The 22,366-nt window shown below is 36.7% G+C and overlaps 1 protein-coding gene across 4 annotated transcripts; it reads right to left on the minus strand.

Annotated features, from left to right (window-relative positions):
* Positions 1–3,497: 3,497 nt before the first annotated feature.
* Positions 3,498–21,374, minus strand: LOC112567802 (deleted in malignant brain tumors 1 protein-like). 4 transcript variants are annotated; one of them, XM_025244648.1, is made up of 11 exons: positions 21,207–21,374; positions 18,511–18,658; positions 15,154–15,326; positions 12,152–12,305; positions 10,648–10,820; positions 8,739–8,886; positions 7,684–7,844; positions 6,830–6,971; positions 6,252–6,418; positions 5,369–5,644; positions 3,498–4,895 (listed from the first exon to the last, which is right to left on the minus strand). In XM_025244648.1, the coding sequence occupies exons 1-11, from the start codon at positions 21,262–21,264 to the stop codon at positions 4,498–4,500; spliced, it is 1,998 nt and encodes a 665-aa protein (XP_025100433.1). In that variant the 5' UTR covers positions 21,265–21,374; the 3' UTR covers positions 3,498–4,497. The 4 variants fall into 4 exon arrangements, with proteins under 4 accessions (XP_025100433.1, XP_025100432.1, XP_025100435.1 ...); XM_025244647.1 differs by having other exon boundaries at positions 18,511–18,664; XM_025244650.1 differs by lacking the exons at positions 15,154–15,326; positions 18,511–18,658 and having other exon boundaries at positions 12,152–12,299.
* Positions 21,375–22,366: the final 992 nt, after the last annotated feature.

Consider the following 22,366-nt stretch of genomic DNA (forward strand, 5'->3'; position numbering starts at 1 on the left):
GTAGGGTGAGTAGTGGTGGCTCCCCGGCGATGTAACACTGGCGATGTAGCGTTGAGAGTTTGCGTTTTTTTGTTTGTTTTTTTTAACAACGACTACTCTGACAAGCTTTAAAAATATTAAACACTGCCTTTCAACCAAATGCTAGAAATAACGAGAAAGACCATGGAAGACTTTGTGCTGTTCTCTTTGATTATCTTTTGACATTAACAGTGTAAACGGATATTATGAAAGCCCTGTGGAAGTTGTATTGTATCGTGAATGCTCATTTGTTTTTCTTTCTAAACACAAACGAGCAGAAATATGTTGCTTGCTCATAGACAGATAGCTGGCTGTCGATCCATCGTTTCCTTTTGCTGACCACAAAACAATCAGAACCACTACTATATCCAACCACATCTTTATTATCATCACTACGTTTGTGACTCTGGAGGGTCTCTGGGTTGCGTGGAATAAATAGAAAGACTTCAAGCCTTCGAGAGGATGTTGCCCTAGACATGCCTCTTAAGTGGACGTCTCTAAGAAGGGAGAAGACCGCGAAAACTGTCTGCTAGCTTGATAAGGTTAAAGGTTAATGTGCTGAAACCAACACCCTTTAACACTTTACAAATCTTTTTAGAAAGGCTGGTTGACACCCCCGCTCTCTAGAAAATGATACACACACGGATGTAGCTTAAAGAGGTTGTGAAGTGTTACTTCCTTTGTGTGAAATTGGATGTGTCATTTTCTTTCTGCAGCAGTTTTTTTTCATGTTATTTGTTGATGATGATGATGATGATGATGATGATGATGATGATGATGATGATGATGATGATGATGATGATGATGATGATGATTAAGTGAGACGAGGTTTGCTGCGCTCCGTTCAGCAGAAGGATTTTGGTGGGGATGAGGTAAAAAATTGACTCAGGTCGGGATATATTTGGTTTTGTACTTAAATATCTGATTAGTCTCCTTAAAAAGTTTTCATCGGTGATGACGGTGCACTAGTTGCTTAATTTGGATATTTCATTAGTTAACTTCTCCATCAACAGACGAAGAAACAAGGAAGGTGTTCTGCAGAAATAATGAGTTCTGTCTGACATGAACTACGTGCGGAAACAATTGAAGTGAATTAATTTCACAGCCACATGATATTTCCTCATTTTGTGGCTTTACTAGTATAATTAGACTTAATGTAGTCAGCAAACCTTATTAACAGACAAACGTCGTCAGGCTAAACAGACTAACATGAAGAAAGCTGCAGCAACCGAGAACATTATCTCTCTCTCACGCTCGCACACACACACACACGCTGTAACATATGCATATCATAACACTTTGTTTTATTTATAACACAAATCCAAGACATGAACTTGTCTGGCGTCAGGGAACGTGCCCCATGTTTTTGTGTTGTTTATTGTTATCCTGTCAAACCTGGCATTGATAAAAAGATTTTGGTGTCACTGCATTCTTTTGTCATTTTACTTTTAACTTTTCCTCTTCACATCCTTCATCGTGGCTTGTTTCTTACTTTGTTGACGCCGCAAGGTAACTGCTACATCTGAAGACAAACAAATTAGAAGGTGTTTGTGACGATAACAAGCTAACATCAAGTATGGACGTGACCAACACACTAAGTGGATTATTGTCTCTGTGTCACGTGATCGCATGCAGCAGCTAAAGGTCGAGTTGATGTTTACTGTATCAAGCAATGTTTATGTAAGATTACACGACCTTTGACATCGCTGTCTAACCCTGGTTGTTACACAGCGCAGTTTAAATTTACCCTGCTATTTAAACACTGTCTTTCTCTCTCTCCCACACAGCATGCAGTCCCAGAGGACGGTACATTTCCACTTAAAAAAATTATGTGAGGAGTATGCGACAAACTCCTGACAAAGGAATTATATCTCTAATGGCAAGTGCTTATTGATGTTTGCTCAGAAAATCATCTCATTTAGACCAGTGTTGTGTGTGGTTAGTGTATGTAAGAATATGTGTACGAGAAGCTTTGTCAAAGCGAAAGAGAGAAACCATTTGGTAATAACATCGACACCTGTGTACGGCGAGTCCAGTGTGTCATCGGTGACATTGTGCCTGAAATTAGTAACGCCTTTGCAAGACGAGAGGGCAGTTGAACTGTGTTTGGCCAGAGAGCACTTGTAGCAGCTAAAATACAGTCGTTCCGTGTTAAAAAGTCAAAGAATTTTTTATCAAAAAGGGACGTAAATCATCGATAACTTCTTTGCAGGAAACAACAGTTTCTGTTCCTTTGTATTTATATTTTTATTGTGCGACCTGCTGTGTGTCACTTATAAGTTTGTTATTGCAAAATGAAGATTTTATTTTTATGTACTTTTTAAAATCGTTCTTCGCTGTTGAAGGAAGAGTTTGTGCTTTTAACTTGTCATACTGCAGTGCACGTAGATCCTCATAAAGTCCAACTACAGAGAGGTGCGTCTCGCTCCGATCACTGACTGTTTTAGGTGAACAACAGAAGAAGCACAACACACAGAGTTGATATCCTTTCACAACGAGGTGGGCTGATGTGTTTAGTAACCCACCTGCAGTAAGTTTTAGACTGCAGAATAAGGCACAAAGTCTAAATTGCGACACTAGAAGTACTAACAACAATATTTTAGGTACACTTCTGTTTCTGTTTGCATGATGCGTCTGTTGAGTATTAACAGCTTTAGTATTTTTTCGTTGCTTACTAAAAAAATTATAGAATCTATTTATACAACTAAATTTTAAATAATCATAGGGTCATGCTAAACAGATTTTTTACGCAGAGCAAAAAAAAAAAATGTTTGTCAGCTTGGTACTAAATACATAATATACTAATATATTAAATAACATTATTTATTGTTGTTAGTATCAATCTGTTAATAATATTATTACGATAGTAGTAATTTCTTAGTTTATGAACTACTACAATTTTGTAGTTTAAATTAATTCCAGTAGATATTTCGCTTCAAGGATATTTACGTGATTATTCCTGTAACAGTCATGTGTCCAGCAATTGTTAAATCTGAAACAAAAGAAAAAAAAATTTTAAACGCCCTTAAGAATGCGGCAAATAGTTTATTAAAGTAAGATTTGCGTGCAATTTTAACAGTTTTAGAATACAAATCAGAAGGAAAAATTACATTTAATTAATTAAATAGAATCTCTGGCTGTCTTGCTATATTGCTCCAATCAAATAGTGCTAACGGCTAAAATAGAAAATTGCCAAAACAAATTGTTATGTAGAGGTTAACACACATTCTAACCACTGTGGGACTCATTGACAGGAATTATATACTAGTTTGTCCTCCCAATGTGACAAATAGAGCTGATTGGTATCACCATTTTTTCATCTTTTTCTACAATAATACAGAAGATTAATAATATAATTTTACCGATTTTTTTCCATGTAACTGGTGTGCTATTAGTTTAACCTATGCTAAGACTACCGCACCATTAAACACAAAAGGGATCCTGGACTTCTAAGCAAACATGAAAGATGCTGTGTGGGGATAACAAGAGTTATGTGTAGCCTAATGTTGATCATCCGATTTCTGTTTAAGACTGAATCACCAGCTCAGATATTATTGTTGTAAATTCCAGGTAGGTATATGTGTTCTTTCATAAGTAAAATTAGCATACTCGTTTGCATACAAGGAGTGAATTATGATTGGTCAGATTTATCAGAGGTTACTGGTCCAAATATTTGTCCTCATGCTCTTTGTCTGGTGGATGTGAAGACAAAGAGTTGTTGCTTAGCAACGACTTGACAAAAATAGTTGAAATGACGTCAGCGACCTTTGACCCGCTTCAACCTCAGTAGGAAACAGATGCATCTTTAAAGAAAACGAAGTTTGATAAGACATTGAAAAAATGACAAGATACAAAGTACACGGACTTAACTGGTTTGATAAAGTAAGAAAAATTATTCAAAAAAAAAGCGTGCAAAAATAAATTTAAAGAAATTGGTAAAATTAAAAAGATTAAATTCTTGATCTCTTTTTTCTATCTCTCTTTTACTCACACGCACAAACGCACAAAATAACAACACAATTATATAGACACAAACTAACTGCTGCTTAAATTATACTTTTTTTCTAGTAGGACATAAGTCTGTCTTAGCAATACAGTTAATTTATGGCATAATAAATACTTATTACTTACTACCATACACATTCAAATCGACAAAGAGTTCCACATATCATGTAAAAGCAACACTCGATTGTATGATTATATCTTAGACAAAAATATCAGATTTAACGAATTTCTTGCAAACTGTGATTTTTAATCGCTTACCTTCTACTCGCCCTTTTGTATGTGTGTCGCAGCAGGTGTACACAACATCCGGGACACGAGTCAAGAAATGATAAGAAGCCGCAACTCGTACTGCTTGTAGTAGCACGCAAATCATGTAACACGTGTTGTGTCAATGTGTCATGGCTAGTGTTACATTCCCATGCCTTCGATAATTGCAATGTATGTTGATTTTGTTTATAAAGATTGTTTGTAAAGTTATTGTAAACTAAGAATAATAGAACTTAATGTTTGCATTAAATATTGAACAAAACAAAACAAAACAAAACAAAACAATGAGAGTAAATGTAAACCTTGAACACTAAGAGTCAGCCGGTAAGATGAGGTCAGCGGAAGTCTGTCGTCATCATCAACGGTTTCAGTGACGACTGTACAGGTGTACACACCGCTGTGTGTCACGTGGTCTGCCGCTATGATCCGTAACTCTCCAGTCGTGCTGTTCACTCTTCCTGACCACGTGATGGACGAGGGGCGAGGGTTGCTGTCAGCCTCACACCACAGGGTCACGTTGTGTCCAGGCTTTAACTCAGAAAGACTTGACAAGGGCTGTTGTTCCCCGGTGTTGTTAGTCCATGTTATTGTAATCAACGGCTTGTCTGTAAATAGCAAAAGATTTAAAGTCATTGCTCACGCCTAACCCTCTTACATGGATTGTGAAATGAACTGGTCTAAAATTAATTCAACGATAAAATAAGCCGAGTTTTAATATGCTTTGTTCAAAGGTTATGTTACCATGGACTGTGTATTATTTTTTTAAAAAAAGTTTAGGTGTGTTTTTTACGTTTTTCACAATTTGTCCTCAAAATGGAGTATTTTATTACTGTGTTTTTTTGGAGTTAAGTGAAGATAAAAAAATAATTAAATTAATTTTAATTATCTTTAGAAAGTATTTATTTCAGATTTTTGTTACCAGATTTTAAATTATTTTAGTTATTCAAAATACTTAAATTGCTTATATTTTAATATTATGTTTTTTAAAGTTACTGACAAGTGGAGACATCTATAGTAATAATTGCGAACGTGGTCACAAAAATCAACAACACCTAAACAGTTATAAAAGTGTACTCACAGTAGACCTTTAGCACATGATTATCACTCCAAATGATATCAGAATCAGAATCCCTCTCACGATAGCGGGTAGAGCACCACACTTGACGTCCATTGTACTCTTTAGTCAGATTGTCAAAGATTAGAAGATCGCTTGAACGACGACCACCAGCTGCGTCTACCCATGTGTACTCACCGTCTCGTTCATACGTTCGTGGTGTCACGCACCTCAGGGCTTTGTTTGCTCCTTCTATAAACGGGTACCTTTCGTCCCGAGAAACTATTAACAGCCGTTTGTCTGCAAAAAAGGGTCATGGACCCTACAAGAATCTAAACAAGCAGGAATAAAGCAACGTTTTCTGTTGATAAATATTATCAACATTTTACTAAGCAATGTATTAATGTATTAAAGAACTGTATTAAAGAAGCGATTGTTCATGAAAAACTGAAAATACTTTTCTTCAAAATCTTACATGTATTACAGCCCTCTATCTTTCACACCTACACACGTACGCACGCGACAAATAGGACTAATAGTGCGTGACATATGGACAGAAGAGTAGAACAATAATTCTTTGTTATATGAATCAAACTTGTTACACAAAGAGTTAAGTAGTCTCTGCTCATATTGAAGCTCAAGTCAGCAACTTTCTGCTATCAAGACAAGTACACTATACTTCACACACCGCTAAAACCTTACCTGGTGTTAAAATAAGTAATTATTAAAAGTGGGTTTCATGTTTCAACTAAGCACAACTGAATGTATGTTGTCAGGTCTCATAAACTTATGATACACAAAATTAATAAAATGTTATCATAATGTTCTTTACTGTATAGGACGAGAAACAAAAATGCCAAGGATGTTTACACAGAACACACATAAACAAATCTCACAAAAATCTTACAAGTGCTGCAATAGACGCCAACATCATTGGAATAACAGCCCTTCACAGTGTTATTCCGCCCACATTCATCCAGGCTGCTCTCTGTTCCCTCACAAGCAAATGTAGCTTGAAGTAAAGGCCTCGTGTCTTGTCCGAACAACAAACCGTCTATCAGTGCAGCATAATTTCTAATTGAAAAATGTCAAACAGCGCTTGTACAATTGTTTTAGTAATCTTCTTTTCTAAGGAACATATAAGTTTAAGTTAATCCAGAATTTAATTAATTGCTTGACTTAAAATGTTTTTATCAAAATAAATAGGTCTTTTGTTAAGTATTAAAGATCTTTTACATTTCACATCAAAATTACTCAAGCTAATGTCTTTTTTAAAGTATTTATTTTCATCTGCTATAAAGACAATACAAGGAAGAAGCTGCAACAAGTTATCCTGTTTTATATTTAGCTCTCTGCAGTCTTAAAGCTGCCTACCCTTCGTTGTAAAGTATTTTTAAAAAACTAAATCAGCGGATTAGTCTTTGTTTTTAAAAAAGTTTCTTCCTGTTGTTTTATTTTCAACAAAAGAAAGATAAACTATCTCACGGTGTTAAATTGAGTTGTCTGCAGATGACTGCGGCAGTTTTCTCGTTGTTTACACACACTGTGCCAGATTGTTTACTTCCAATCTCCACTTCTACACGCCCCATGTTACTGTATGTACGGCGAGGTCCTGTCAGTCGCAGACCTGTAACAATGAGGTGAAAGGTCATCACGTCCATGTCGTCTGCTGCGTAGTTATTTTCTGGTCCCAAACTCAAACAAGAAGAGTTTGAATATTTACAGGTCGTTTTGCTCATCGCTTCTCGTTAGGGTTATATTTCAATATTAGGCACATAATCTTGTAAGAAGATTTTAAAATATAATTTAATTCAGTTTAAAGCAATATTTTACTCTTATGTTTACATTAGTTTTTTTACGAAGTAATTAGTTTTAGTTTCAGTCTATGAAAAGCTTTATGTTTCCCCTAAATTAAAGAATATCAGTCTTTATGCATGTGCAATCTGTGGACTTGTATAAGAAGTCAATTGCAATTATGGTGGAAATGAATTTCTGTGAAAGATATTAACAAAAATCAGTTTTATTAGAATGTAATACTGTTCTTTAAAACAGACATTTAAAAGCATTTTTTCTAGTAAGGGCCAATTACGTGTCCTAAACGATGACACTTTTATTCACTTTTGATACCTGCAGCTGGAGCTTTGGCAGACTTACTTGGCTGAGAAAAGAATAAAAGGAATATTTGAAATTTCCTAATCCAGGGCAATCTTTTGAAACAAAATGTCTTCAAAAGTTCCTTGGAGCATGTACAAAAATCACTCTTAAATATGCATAATTTCAAAGAAAAGATACATAATGAATACATTAAAACTCTATTAAAAAATTAAAGTTGTGTTTACTTTTGAAGTCACAAATAAAACCGACATCCAGGCAGATGCTTTTGTTAAGTTGTCCAATTTCGCATTGTTGAAGATTTGTTTCCATTCCTTGACACTTCATATTCCAAAATTGAAATCTTGAGCCATCGTAAAATAGAGACTTCACAGCTCTTTGCCCAGTGCTGTCAGCAGACAGATAGTACACACACATTTATTTAAAACCTTATCGCATGCAGGTTGAAAGGTTAAGGCACACTACGGTCCTAGCGTTGCGATGTCTTATAACCTCTTTTAAACAAGGGGCCGGCATTTGCTTTACCTCCCCTTAACCACTACGAAATAGGTATCTCCACAGTAAAAAAAAATACAGTGATACAACACAGTTACAACGGTACAATCATTTACAAATAAATATCAAATTAAGTGTATTACAAGTTTTACTTTTTTTCTGTATCAGCTCTTTTAACGGTCATTTCGTGGTTGATTATTATTGTCAGTTACATTTAGTCAGCCATGTCATTCTGAAAGGCTATTTAAACACATGCATACAACACTTACACACTTTTATTGTCATTTGTTCCCTCTTCTAAGGGCAACAACACTTTAATGAATAAACAACAATTAATCAATGACTCTCATATATATATATATTTAATACATGGGTTTTTAATGCTCACCTCTTTTATATACGTTAGCACAAGAAAGTTCTTCTAAGTGCTAAGGTTCTCGATTGAGGTCTTTATTAACAACAACAACAACAACAACAACAACAACAAAATGTATCACGCTATTTTTAAACCTGTTTCTATAAGACAATCATGTCACAAAGCTACCAGTAACATAATAAGTACACTGCAAATTATAACTAAAAATTAGAAACCGTACGCAAAAGCAATCGAAAGTTAAAAGAGGAAGACACATCAAATAAAGCATTACTATTATGTTTTTTACAATATAGCAATAACGATAGACAAAAGTGCTTTTTACCAGTTTTCTAAATAAAAGAATCATACAGTGCATGCATGCTTGACATGTTGCTGTTGGATGGTGTGGGGTTAAAACAATGGGTAACTGACCTGTTGAGTCCAAGCATCCTTAAAGCGACTTCTACTTCGCTCTGTCCAAATTCATCCCCACACACTGTAGTCCATTGTCCGTTGACCGATATTTCTAGACGTCCTGCCTTAGACGTCCCGCCATGTAACCGGGCTGTCATCGGTGTGGCTGTCACAACACAGATGTGGTTATCTTGTTAAATCCTATCTTTTTCGGCTGTCTTTTGCTATTCAATGCATTAAATAGAACATACGCACATGTTATTTCGCTCTCAACATTGTTTGAAGTCAGTGTTAGAGGAAGCTAGATTATTTGTATCCTTTAAATGTGATGAATTTAACTTCCATAGCTTAAATCTTCTTTCTTCTTCTTTGTTGCTTAATGATAGAGTGATCAAAGAATGGTCAGTTTGATATCCTGGGGCACTATACACATCCATAATCAGGGGGAGAAATGTGTTGCAATAAAAACTGAACCACCGTCCTGTGGAAGGGATCCGCGTGGATCGACGGGAGTTATCTGTCTAGATAATGTCCTGTGTTGATGCTTCACCATACACTGACATTGAACAGCAGGCAGACCACAACTCTAAACTATTAGAAGGATAATTTGAAAAAAAGTCAAGCGTAGATACCTCAGAAATGCGTGGACGGACAACCAGAGATAAAACTGAGACAGATGGCGAGAAAGCAAGAACAAAGGAATTATCTACGGAGACAGAGCAAGACCATACAAAAATGGGATAGGTCCCAGGTCAGGAGAGTCGGCCAAGCTGTGGACTAGTTGAGAAGCACCATAGAGCTCCAGCATCACCTGGTGAAAGCGATGGCAAGTCAATGGGAGAGGTGGGGTGCGGGTGCCCCACGCCGCCAACATTGTGGTCCAATTGGAGAGCAGTGCGCTTGAGAAATTCAATGCGCAGATGGCAGCACTCACCGAGTGGCTCATGTTGTGAATCTGATTCCTACAGCTGTATGGCCCACGAATACATCATATCAAGGAACCTGGCGATTCGAGCGCTACACCTGAAAACCAGTGCCAACGCGCAGACCCAGACTAAACCTATAGACCATCCCCGTAAATTAGAGTCCAGCAAGGTGTGTGGTGTGTGGGTTAGGTTAGTCTCTAGATCAGACCTGGGCAAAGGCCGGCCCGCCTCCTGTCTCTGACCGGCCAGCCCGCTGGCCCGCCCGCCAGTATATATACTATATATACAGTATTGGGTAAAACTGAGTTAACTATATTAGTCCGGCCCTCTAAAACCATCCCAATTTCTCATGCGGCCCCTTGGGAAAATTAATTGCCTACCCCTGCTCTAGATTGAAGACCAACTGTGTATACAGTAAAGTATATTTTAATCGTCTATTAGTATGCCATGGATGTAGGTGAAGGTGTAAGTGAATTGATTAATGTTAAGTGTGACGGATAAATTTATCACTAATTATAATGTTTCTTCGAAAATTTGCTGAGTGATTAAAAGTGAATGTAAATTTGTGTTTGATCAGGGTGATGGTGTACTTTTATTAATTGTTGCTGCTTTAAACGAAGAAAAAAAAAACTACATTTCTGTCGTCAACAGTAAAAGACACTACAGAATTATGTATTGTATATTGTTGACGATATGCTCATTTACAAAAGTTTGTAAAGGTAAGATAACAACCTCTCGTGTCATATTTAATTTCTCCTCTGTCGATTAAACTTAAAGAAAAACGTGAAGTCAATGTGTTTGGCTTACATGTCATTGTTTTCTGTTTTATAATAATAATGGTATTACACACTTTAGAACGTACTTGATTTGTAAACTATTTTGTAGAAACAGTAATTTGGAAGTAATAACTCAATTATTGACAACTAGGTAATTAAATTGTTAACAAAGTAAATTACTTACTGGAGTAACAGTAAATGTTTAATTATTACTGGTCTACATACTGATATTGCACATGACGCCGACATCCTCCCAGTGTGTACATTCGTGTCTGTAGAACCCCCAGTGTTTACACTGCGCCAGGCTGGTTTCGTTCCCCACACACCGCAGTTCATCAAACAGAATAGGACCAGAGCCAACTCCGTACTTGACTGACCCCACGGCTACTGGTGTTGTGCTGTCCGACATCAGAAAAAAGAGCAAGAAAATATAGACATTGAAAACATACAGACTTTTGTAACTTAATGAATACATGTGTAAATATATACATATGCACACACACAATCATGCCCGCACATGTAAACAGTTACTTTGCGGAAGAGCTAAGCTTGATGGGTGGCCGGAGTGTTAATATTAAGAAAGTAAAGTGTTTAAAACATACTTGTCAGCCTGAAAAATAGTGCATGGAATAATATAAAAAATATGGCCTAAAAGTCTATAATGCTGGTTTTCAGATCACAGGATGATCATTGAACGTGACACGTGTAGTTAAACTATGCCAACACAAAATCTTCATCTGTGTCTTCTATCACTCTGTGGATAACCCATGGGAAACCAAAGTTTTAAGATTCGAAGGGAAGTATAGTTGCAAATTTTAAACTCAAAGAACTAACAAAATGGAACCAGCACGAGTGAAGCTATTTGGCGTAAACATAGACAACTCTATGTCGGAAAGAATTCACAGATTGATAGTACAATTTGTCTCGTTCGGGTGGCTCGTGCTGCATTGTTCTTCTTATTTGGTGAAACGATTTTCATTGTTAATTGCAAAGAAAGGAAAGAAAATGGGTTAAGGCAAACTCATTTGTTCAGAGTGAATTAAGAAGTTTTGTGTAAATGGATGTGTGACCTCAGTTCTAAAGTAAAAAAAAAAAATCTTCTGAATGAGGTTTAATTCGTATTTAAAGCACCTGAAAAAGATCCTGTAATTTATAATAGCACACGAGTTGCATGTTTTATCCAGGAAGTATTTTGATAACTTCCTTTACCCCTTTTGCGTAGGTTGCATGAATTAATACTGGGTGAAGAATGAACAATCTTAAAATGGACAACTCAGAAGTCCGAGCTATTATAACGTATAACAAAGAAAGAAAAAAAAACCCTTGAAATCGACTAGTTGGTACAGACATGGTACAGACATGGTACAGACATGATACAGACATGGTACAGACATGGTACAGACATGGTACAGACACTCGCTGTGGACTGCTTATCCTATGCAACTGTCAAGGAGTGGGAGGCTAAATTCATGTAGGGTAGGTCTGTCAGGAACGAGGGTTATTCCTGACTGTGTGGTAAGCGCAAATGGACCAGAGTTGTCTCCCTTGGAAGTAGCTACAGTCAGCTAAAAAAGGCCTTGACCTTTCACTGCGAACCAGATACAATTAGCCTGGAATATGACTTCACAAGTCGACTCTTGTTAGCCTTTCTATTACCGGTGCGTCCCAAGAACTAAGAGAAACACAAGCACAGAAAAATGTCTGGCACGCGAAAAGTATCATTCCATACCTGTTAAATCCCAGCATCCTGCAGGCTACCAAGGCCTCTCTCTGTCCAAATACAAAGCCACACACTGTGCCCCAAGTTCCATCGTACAATATCTCTAGACGTCCTGCGTCTGCTGTGCCATTAACTACACGAGCTGACATCTGCTGAGCTGAAACTGAACGAATTAATAATACTGTGAATTAATACATTGAGCTAAGCTATTTATTATTAGTCTAGTTAACAAGTTTTAGACAAAGATAAAGCTGTTGTATTCATTATTTTTAAGTTTACATGTTTTAAGTGCCTTGATACAACCATTAGGAGAGACAAAGTTAATGTTACCATCATATTTATTTTTAACAGCTGGATATGATAGAAAGTTTTCTCTATCATCTATGACGTGTTTAATTCAGAATATATCTTTCTCCACCTATCTCCTACATATGATTAATTTGTCTCCGATAATGATATAGTTATTTCTGAAGTCTGTGTGATGGAATCGCTAAAGCGGGTCAAGATCAAAATGTTGCAGGTGCCTGATGGGGTATGTGGGCGTGTCTGGCACTATTGTGCAGTTAGGTGCAGTGTTTCAAAATCTCTTACAACTCTCTCTCTCGACTCAAGGTACATTTTTGCACTCTGGAAACTTTCCAACATCGTGCCACTCCCGAAAACACCTAGCCCTACTCAACCGAATGATATGCGGCCAATAGCACTAACCTCCCTTGTAATGAAAATTCTCGATAAAATTGTCAAAAATCTCATATTAACATATGTAGAGAGTAGATTGGACCAACTTCAATTTGCTTATAGGCAGGCGTGTGGACGAAGCTAAGTTGTTCATTCTGAACACACTGTATAAACATTTCGATAAGCCCCAGACGGATGCCAGACTACTCTTCACTGATTTTAGTTCTGCGTTCAATAGAGTGCAAGATGGCCTTCTGTCTGATTTTGATCTTTCACATCAACGGGTTCTGTGGATAGTGGACTTTTCGACTTGCAGACAACAGACGGCGTATGTAAATAGTAACTATTCTGATAATGTTGTTACAAACACTTGGTCCCTACAAGGCTGCTATCACCTTTGTTGTTGATCATGTACACTGACAGCTGCAGAAGTACAGAGGTAAACAGCTTGCTCATTAAGTTCTCTGATGACACTGCCTCGTCAGCTCTTTTGCAGGAACAAAAGAAATATAACGGTAATCTCTCAACTAATTTTGTACAGTGGTGCAACGATGTTTTTCTGGAGTTAAATGTAGACAAAACAAAAGAAGTAAATCTGGATTTGAGGATAAACAAAGAGGATTTTGCTGCTCCCAGTGTGATACACTGTAAACCTGTTAAAATTGTTAACTCTTTCAGATATCTGGGAACTTTTTTGATTGACAGCTCAAATAGAATTTAAACACCGAGCACATTGTTAAACGTAGCCAACAAAGAATCTACCTTCTTTGTAAGCTCAATAGTTTTTCCGTTAGTCAAGCAGTCTTAGGCCCTTTCTACAAGTCGTTAATTGAGTCTTTTATCCTTTTCATTTGTATGCTGGTTTCGCAATATCTCTATGATAAGAACAGTCTAAACAGTATTGTCCACATCTGTTCTAAGATAAATTGATGTCGGACAGAGGGATTTAGCTTCTTTTTGTAAACAGTTAGGAAAGTTTCACGCATTTTGTCTATACCTAAACATGTACTATCGAGAGAATTTATATTATTAACCTCAGGTAAACGCTCTTACATGTTTATATGCAAAAGTAACAGACACTTGAAATCGTTTGTGCCATTTGCGGTCCAGCTGCTGAAATTCAGATGAAGTGTCAGTGGTGTGTGTGTGTGTGATGTTGTAGACGCGCACATGATTAATCTTGACGTAAATGTTGTTTGTTTTATAGTACATGTATAGATATTTAAAATATGCTTTCTTTTCAAGTGCTAATGTACATCTTACACCTTGCAGTGAACTTGTTCTATTTTACTTTTACTTTTATTTTTAACTTACTGTAACTAGAGCACCTTCCCTTGGTGAAATTGCCCACTGGGACCAATAAAGTTAATCATTGTCATTGTCATGTTGGACAACAACTGCAGTCGGCCACCGACAGCGACTCACCCAAGGAAGCCCAGACAGACGGCGCTAAGAAGCATGCGGTACAACGATCAACGGCACCGCAGTCACCAAATAACAGCTCTAACAAATGGGAGACAAGCCAGTTGAGGTGCAGGCAGTGTGCACGGCAAGGAAAACTGAGCCACAGTCCGGATCCGCATAGATCGACAGGAGAGCTGATCACCTTTCTTGATGCTTCGACATGCGTTGATATTTGACAGCCCGCCCGCTGGCCCGCCAGCCAGTGTATATACTATATTTACAGTATTGGGTAAAACTGAGTTAACTATATTATTCCGGCCCTCTAAAACCATCCCAATTTCTCATGCGGCCCCTTGGGAAAATTAATTGCCCACCCCTGCTTTAGCAAATAGCTAAGTGATTAAAAGTGAATGTAAATTTGTGAGTGATGCGGGTGACTGTGTAGTTTTATTACTTGTTTTAGCTTCCAACAAAGAAACAAACTATATTTAAGTCTTTAAAAAATATACACTACAGAATATTGTATTGTATAATGTTGACAATATTCTCTTTTAACAAAGTTTGTAAAGGTAAGATATAACAACCCCTTGTTTATATTTAAATTCTCCTTTGTCGAAGAAACCTGAAGAGAAACGTGATGTCAATGTGTTTGTCTTATCTGTTATTGACAGGTTTTTTTTTCGTCATCCATCATCATCATCGTCATCGTCGTCGTCGTCATCGTCATCATCATCATCATCATCATCATTTTAATAATAATAATGCGTATCACACACTTCAAAACGTACTTGATTTTTATACTAATTTGCGCAAACAGTAATTTGATAGAAATAAAGCGATATTTAACAACCCGGTTTTAAAAATTTTAACAAAATAGATAAAATACTTGAGTAACTGTATATTTTTTTAATTATAACTGGTCTACGTACTATTGTTGCACATGACGCCGACATCCCGCGACTGTTGACAGTTGTGTCTGTAGAGCCCCGAGTGTTGACACTGCGCCAGGCTGGTTTCGTTCCCCACACACTGCAGGTCATCAAACAGAATAGAACCAGAGCCTGCTCCGTACTTGACTGACCCCACGGCTACTGCTGTTGTACTGTTTAACATCAGAAACGAAAACAAGGAGATATAGACATTGAAAACATACAGACTCTGGTCACACTGCGGATTCCTAGGCCCTCACCCACGCACAGTCCACTTCCGCATTGCGGGCGTACCAGACCGTCGTGTTTTAAAATTTTTTTGGGCGTTTAGAGCGCTTTTTTTTTTTTTTTAGTAAAGAAATCGCTTAGTTACGATAGCTTGGGCATTTCTGAACACAGTTACTTCCCTTGTGAAGGGAGGTTACTCTGTCTTGACTGAACTATCGTTAATTTTCCAGAGTAACCTTTCTTTTCCCTTGAAAAAAAATGTCGAGACGATATACGAGAAATTCGGAATAGCTCCTCGGATTTTCAGAATTCTGGCATCATTTGTGAATTTCTATGGACAAGAACAATGTGTGTGCATTTCTTTTTGCTTTTCAAAGATCAAAATGTGTTCCTATAAGTCATCTTTGTGTTAGACTTCCTATACGGTGACAACTGGTGTAACCACGTGTAGAAAAAAAAATTCTATTTCATCTACCCGATTCTGTATGGATTACAATAATAAAAGTGGGCTCTCAAGCATGTTTCAGGTACGATTGCTCAAATTTTACACATTTTGATCTATCATTATCAATTTGAATTATTCTTCTAGCTCTTTTGGTTATTTTTTTATAATTTTTTGAAAATCGGTAAAACTCTGTGTACCGTTGTGTCGAACGGCCTGTAGCCTAGCTCGTCCCCATTGAGTTAATAAAGATTAACGTGTGTGAATACATGGGAACAGACACAAAAATTTACATTTATGCCCCTGCATGAAAACAGATAATTTACAGTGGAACTGAGCGTGATGGCCATGTGGAATATCTTAATTCAAAGAAAGTAAAGTGCTCAAATCATACGAGTTATATATAAAGTGACAGACATGCCAGTAAACTATGCAAGCAAATAATCTGCATCTGTGTCTTCTTTAACTCTGTGGGTAACTTGTGAGAAACAAAAGTTTTCCGGTTCCAAATGAAGTATAGTTGCAAAGTTGAAATTTAAAGAAACTGACAAAATGGCACTAGCAGGATTAGAGTATTTAACTTAATTTGACTAAGGTTTCTTCGACGTCTGAGCAAGAGGCAGTTTGACCCACTGGTAGGCAAGATTTTTCTCTTTTCCTAAAATTTTTTTACAAATGACTAAAGGAGATAAAAGAATAATTCAAACTGATAAGGATAGATCAAAATGTGTAGAAGAGAAACAATTTACCTGAAACATGCTTGAGAATTCACTTTAATTGTAATTCATACAGAATCGGGTATATGAAGTGAAGTTTTTACTGGCACGAGTTTACATGTTATCTAACAAAAAGTTTGACTTACAGGAACCACAGTTTAATGTTTGAAAACCAAGAAGACCAACACACATTGTTCTCGTCCTTAGAAATTCACAAATAATGCCAGAATTCTGAAAATCCGAGGAACAAGTCGTACACTTCTCGACCGTATATCCACAAACTAATATCTCTGGACTGCTGGTAGACGATTTTTTTTAGTTAACTGCTAAAACGAGGCATTAGACGACATAGCTTCCGGTTTATTCACATTCTTACGGCTCGCCGAGACTAGCAGCGGATCACTTCGCAAGAGACCAACAGTGAGTCTCGGCATACAGACACCAGTCCATCAATACTCATCTATGGTACATCGTCTGGTCATTTTTCTAATGGAAAAGAACAAATACTCTGGGAAATTAACGATAGTTTCCTTCAAACTGACTTCCCTTCTATTGAAAGGGAAGTAACTGAATTCAGAAATGTCCAAACTATCGTAATTAATCTCTTTTTTTTTACTTATCGTCTAAAACAAATTAAACAACGCATGGGATAAATCTGTCCTTTATGCGCCAGGTGTTTGTAAGCGGGATCGGTTAAAACTCCCCGATACGCCGAATAATAGTTAAAAATTAACTTTATAAAAAAGAATTTTGAAGTATTTTTATTGGTAATTGTTGATTCCTTACCAGTCGAGTTTATTATCGGAAAAAAACACGTTTTTAGCTAGTTTAGAATTTTTATGTTAGAATTCTTAGAATAAAATTAAGACGGTGTTGCAGGAAGAACGAGTGGAAACCGTTAAATCTCCCCCGTAAGTTGGAGGTGGATCTGGGGTTTATGTTACTAGTTCAGCGAAGAACAGGAGGAACACTGGGGTCCCCCGAGCGTAAGGCCGGTAGAGCAGTGACCTACGAAAACCACCTTTGTGGAATATTTGCTTGAAAGAAGTGACATTATAGTCACGTGTTCCTCAAAGTGTAGAACCGAGTGTGGTGTTGATGTTAGTCTCGTGTCTTTTGTGCAAAAGGAAGTGATTGTGGATTAAAGTAACAGTGTGGTGTCCAAGCGTTTAAGTAAGCTTGGATTAGGAAAGGACCACAGTAGAAAAGAAGTATTGAATAAGCTGATTGCATTTTCATTGTTATAATTAACACAATATCAGAAGTTAAATCATTTTATAATTAAAAATTTGGTGAGCATAATACATATGTATGCTTTTTTTACATTCACACATGTTATTTATGCATCCATTTCGTTTTGCTACGTTATCTAGCCAAGTATAAAATGTTTAGACTATAAAACCGGAAATAACATTGAGATATAGAGATATTGTTAATCGTTGAAATCGCTGATTTTTATCCTGGAAATTAAAACACAAAAACTTGATTGAGAGCGTCTAATCGGTATTAAGCTGCAGAGGAATCAAAATAAATGATTACAATTATAGAAGCAATAGGACTAAAGTTAAAACTAGAACCTTAACTAATGCAGGTCGCCATATATCTAGGAAGTTTTTCTTGGTAACTGCGATTCACGAGATAAACATTAGTGTCGTGCCATAACATGTTTAATTTGTCAAAAAGATTAGCTCTTGCTATTCTAGGAGACCTCTTCATATAAGTTTAATTCTCTTCTACCGCCTGGTCTACAGTTTAGTCCCATTCTACTGTCACCGTTACTTTTCAGATAAATAAACTTAGTGCTTCTTGTGCATTTTGTTTTCTTGAAGGCACAAAGGAACTTTAAAAACCTTGTACTCTTACCTAGTCCTTAGCTAATTATAAGGGCTAAACTCTCCTATTAGACAAAGGTTTTCCACTAGAGAAAAATGAAATAATACCTTTTGAAACGTAACGAGTATCATTCCATACCTGTTAAATCCTAGCATCCTGCAGGCTACCAAGGCCTCTGTCTGTCCAAATTTATAGCCACACACTGTGTTCCAAGTTCCATCGTACAATATCTCTAGACGTCCTGCGTCTGCTGTGCCATTAACTATACGAGCTGACATCTGCTGAGCTGAAACTGAACGAATTAATAATACAGTGAATTAATGCAATGCACTAAGCTATTAATTATTATATAGACAAGATTTCACTGTAAATGTTTTTGTTTTAACGCCATGCAGAAGTCTTTTATTCGCTGCGTTTATTCGGGTATCCCCGACAACGGGTAATTGTAGAAGAGCATGTACATGACTGTTTAGTACTAGTATAGTTCCTACCGTCTAGCTCAGTGGTTCTCAAAGTTTTTCGGACCGCGGACCACTTTACTAAAGTAAAAAATATGGCGGACCACCAAGGCATAAAAATCAGTCTGTACTATGAATTTCAAATTTAAATTTAAATTTTGTTTCATTTTAATTCAAAACTAAATGTCCTTTTGTAAAAGTAATATAGTAATAAGTTGACATAAAACTACGTACCTCGTTATTTGTAAATAAAATGTTAATGCGAGGAATGCATCACTATAAACATCACTTTGCTGACAGCCGCGGACCACCTGACCACACTTTGAGAACCACTGCTCTAGCTGACTATTATTTTAGTAGCAGTTTTAATCTTTTGCCGCTGTAACATATTGATTTTCTATTTACTAAATGTGGGCAAAAGCATGTTCCAAGAAAGCTAGTTGATCTCCAGTACAAAGTCCTTAACACATCACTAATGCCTTTTCTAATAAAAAACTCTTCGCAAATCTTTGTGAACTTGTAAAGTTCTAAATGATTAAATAATACTGCAGAGTTAGTTTTTTATATGGAAGCCACGTATTAAAACTACCGGTTGCTTTGATAAATGTCCCTGGTTTTTTCTTAAGTTTCGTGCAAGTAAATACTTATTAAAATTTTTCTGTAGAACTAAAATAAACACGTCATAAACTCGTGGAAGCTCTGTTAAATCCACAAGACACCGACACATCCAATAATCAAAAAGTAAATAAAAGAAAAGGAAAAGTAACAAAACATAGTGGAAACAATGAAATAACAAATAGAAGATTGCCATCGCGCACTGGCAAAACATATTGACGAAAAAATTACTAGCGAGCCTTGGATGTTAAAAAAGAAAATGAAATGTTAAAGGAAACATTTTGATTGACCCTTATGGCTAGATGGAAAACCAGATTGACTATATAACAGTTGATTGAAAGTTGAGAAGGAGTCTCTAAGATGGTCGTGTAAGAAGAGGTGCAGATATTATTTAGACAACCAGCTTCTCGCTTCAGTCTTTAAGATTAAGCTGAAGTTTTTCATTGACAAAGCAGGCAGACCCCACTACAAGTTTAATACTATGTACCTTAAGAAAAAATAAAAGACATTTATAACTGGGAAGTAAAGAATAAGTCTGAAGCCTTTACAGGACTGATAGAAGAATCAGTAAAATAATACTGGTCAGCATCCAAGACCATTTTCAACGCAGCCTAAACATATTTTATAAGGAAGAGGGAAAGGAAGAAAACAGGGAATGGATGACTACACAGACCTAGGCGAAGATTGAATACTGAAAGGCACTGAAACAGAAGCTCAAAAGTATCTAGACTGGCAAGAGAAAGAAGGTCTCAGAGTTGAATATTGAGAAGCCAACCGCCAAGTGAAGAAGTCTGTCAAAAAAACCAAGAGACGTTTTATCCATAAATTGACACAGGAAATAGAGACAGTAGCTATACAGGGCAAAATAAGCGACTATACGAAATAACACGAACTCTGTCAGGCAAGAACATTAACCCAAACGAACCAGTGAAAGAAAAAGACCGGAAAACCGCAACAATTAATGCAGATAATAAAAAAATAAAACCGGTGGATGGAACACTTTGAAGAGATCCTGAATCATTTTCGTCCATTATACTTATCTGACATACCACCAGGAACTAAACAACTTCATGCCAACACCAGCCCTCCCACTAAGATAAAAATCATCAAAGTTAGCAAGGTAGGGCCGTAAGTAATGTGTTAGAAATAAATAGCTTTGGGACGAACATGGGTAACATTAATCAAAAACTAAACTGCATAGCAACTCCTTCACAGCAAACTTTGAATGGATCCAATAATATCAATGTCACTAACTCTTTAAAGGAAAAAAAAATCTTTTTGCAGCTGTCATAAAAGAAGCTGCACTACAAGCAAAGACAAAGTACTTTTTTAGAGGTGACACATTAACGCATCACTCACTATTTTTAATAATCTTTAGGATTTTATTTACAGCAGGTAAACGTTCATCACATTATCATGAATTAAAATAGCATAATAAATAGACAATTAAAAAGAGAAAATATTAAACTGCTTTAAAGATATTTCAGAAAGTTCTTGTAAACATAAGAGGAATTCCTGTAGCACACTACAATAAAAAATTGCAAATAGAAAACAATAAGATATTATTATCCATGGAAATCAGGTTAAGATAATGGGCAAAAGCCAAACACTTGTTAACGTCTAATACATTGGAACCATCAAAATAAGAATGTGAAGAGCAATTGCCTTTTACAGGCCGATACATTTAACACGTGAAGGTTACAATAAAATGGTCTTATTGACAAACTTCTAAATTGTTATTTTATGTGCGGCACTACTTACCCACACTGGGCACCAGGAGAACAGAGATCCAGTAAACACTGACGGCCCTGTACATCATGATGCTGGGTGTCGATATGTTAAAGATGATCGTGTGTCTGACTGACAAGACACTGGACAAACATCGCAGTGCGACAGCTTTTATTCCACGCCGACGAGGAAGTCACTAACGGTGAGCCTTCTCATTGGCTAACGATCACGTGTCTAATTTTGATTGGATGGCTGAGACTCTTCTTTTCTCTTTTGGCGTGTGGGAGGTGCCAAATGTATTAGTGTAAGCAAGCCTTGTGTATTGTGTATACCATATCATTTTAGGTATTCATGTTTTTTAAAGCTAGTCCATAAGCAATATTTCAGATCTATCGGATATATACGTATATCAGAAAATTCTGACGAAGAAACCTTTCTCTTGACAAAACAAAGAACCACAAAATGGTCCATAAAAAAAGGATCAAAAAAAATAAATAAATAAATAAACAGACGTTGAACCTATAATTGTATTGTCTATGTTAATTCTTTAACCAGGTAATTTAAACGTTAATTAGGTCAAATGCTCAAAGACAGTAACCGTTTTCGTGTCAACAGTGTATCGCCTGCTTACCTTAAGAACAAGTAAAAATAAGGAAGACATAAGTATCAAGGTGTAGAGAACTAGTGTTACTCCCCTATATTGTACATCTTACTTGTTTACATTACAGTGATCTCACTTTTTTACTTTATAAACTCATTCATTTAATCCTTTCTTTTCCGTCAGTCACGTGAGGTGACAACAAGGGATGTCCATCTGCTGCTGTTCCCCTGGGGCTTTCGTAAGTGAGAAACCTCTACCATTGAGATCCCTGTAGACTATTTACCTGTAGGTTTCTTTGGGCATCTCTCTAGCCCAGCTATGTCCACCACTTAATTCTTCTGCGGGATTGAGTCTTGAGCACGTGACTTGACTTCTGTATCTACTCTTAATGTTAATGGTTTCTGTCAGCTTGTTATTGTACATGACATGGCAGTCAAAATTTTTGTGAAGTGTCTTTCTCCGGTATTGTACTGTATATCTGTGTGTGTAATTTTGCGCGGGTAAAGAAGTCGTGTGGTGAGAGTGAGAAAAATGTCTTTAATACCAGCTCGTAACAATTTGAAACTGATATAGAATAAAATGGCTGAGTACT

The sequence above is a fragment of the Pomacea canaliculata genome, linkage group LG7, assembly GCF_003073045.1.
Source record: "Pomacea canaliculata isolate SZHN2017 linkage group LG7, ASM307304v1, whole genome shotgun sequence".
Lineage (NCBI taxonomy): Eukaryota > Metazoa > Mollusca > Gastropoda > Architaenioglossa > Ampullariidae > Pomacea > Pomacea canaliculata.

Coding starts and splice junctions, on each gene's coding strand:
- LOC112567802 (XM_025244647.1), bottom strand. CDS start 21,264: ATGATGTACAGGGCCGTCAGTGTTTACTGGATCTCTGTTCTCCTGGTG. Junction 10,821..12,151: donor AGGATGCTGGGATTTAACAG/GTATGGAATGAT, acceptor GATGTCGGACAG/CACAACACCAGTAGCCGTGG. Junction 6,419..6,829: donor AGACAACTCAATTTAACACC/GTGAGATAGTTT, acceptor TTTTTCAATTAG/AAATTATGCTGCACTGATAG.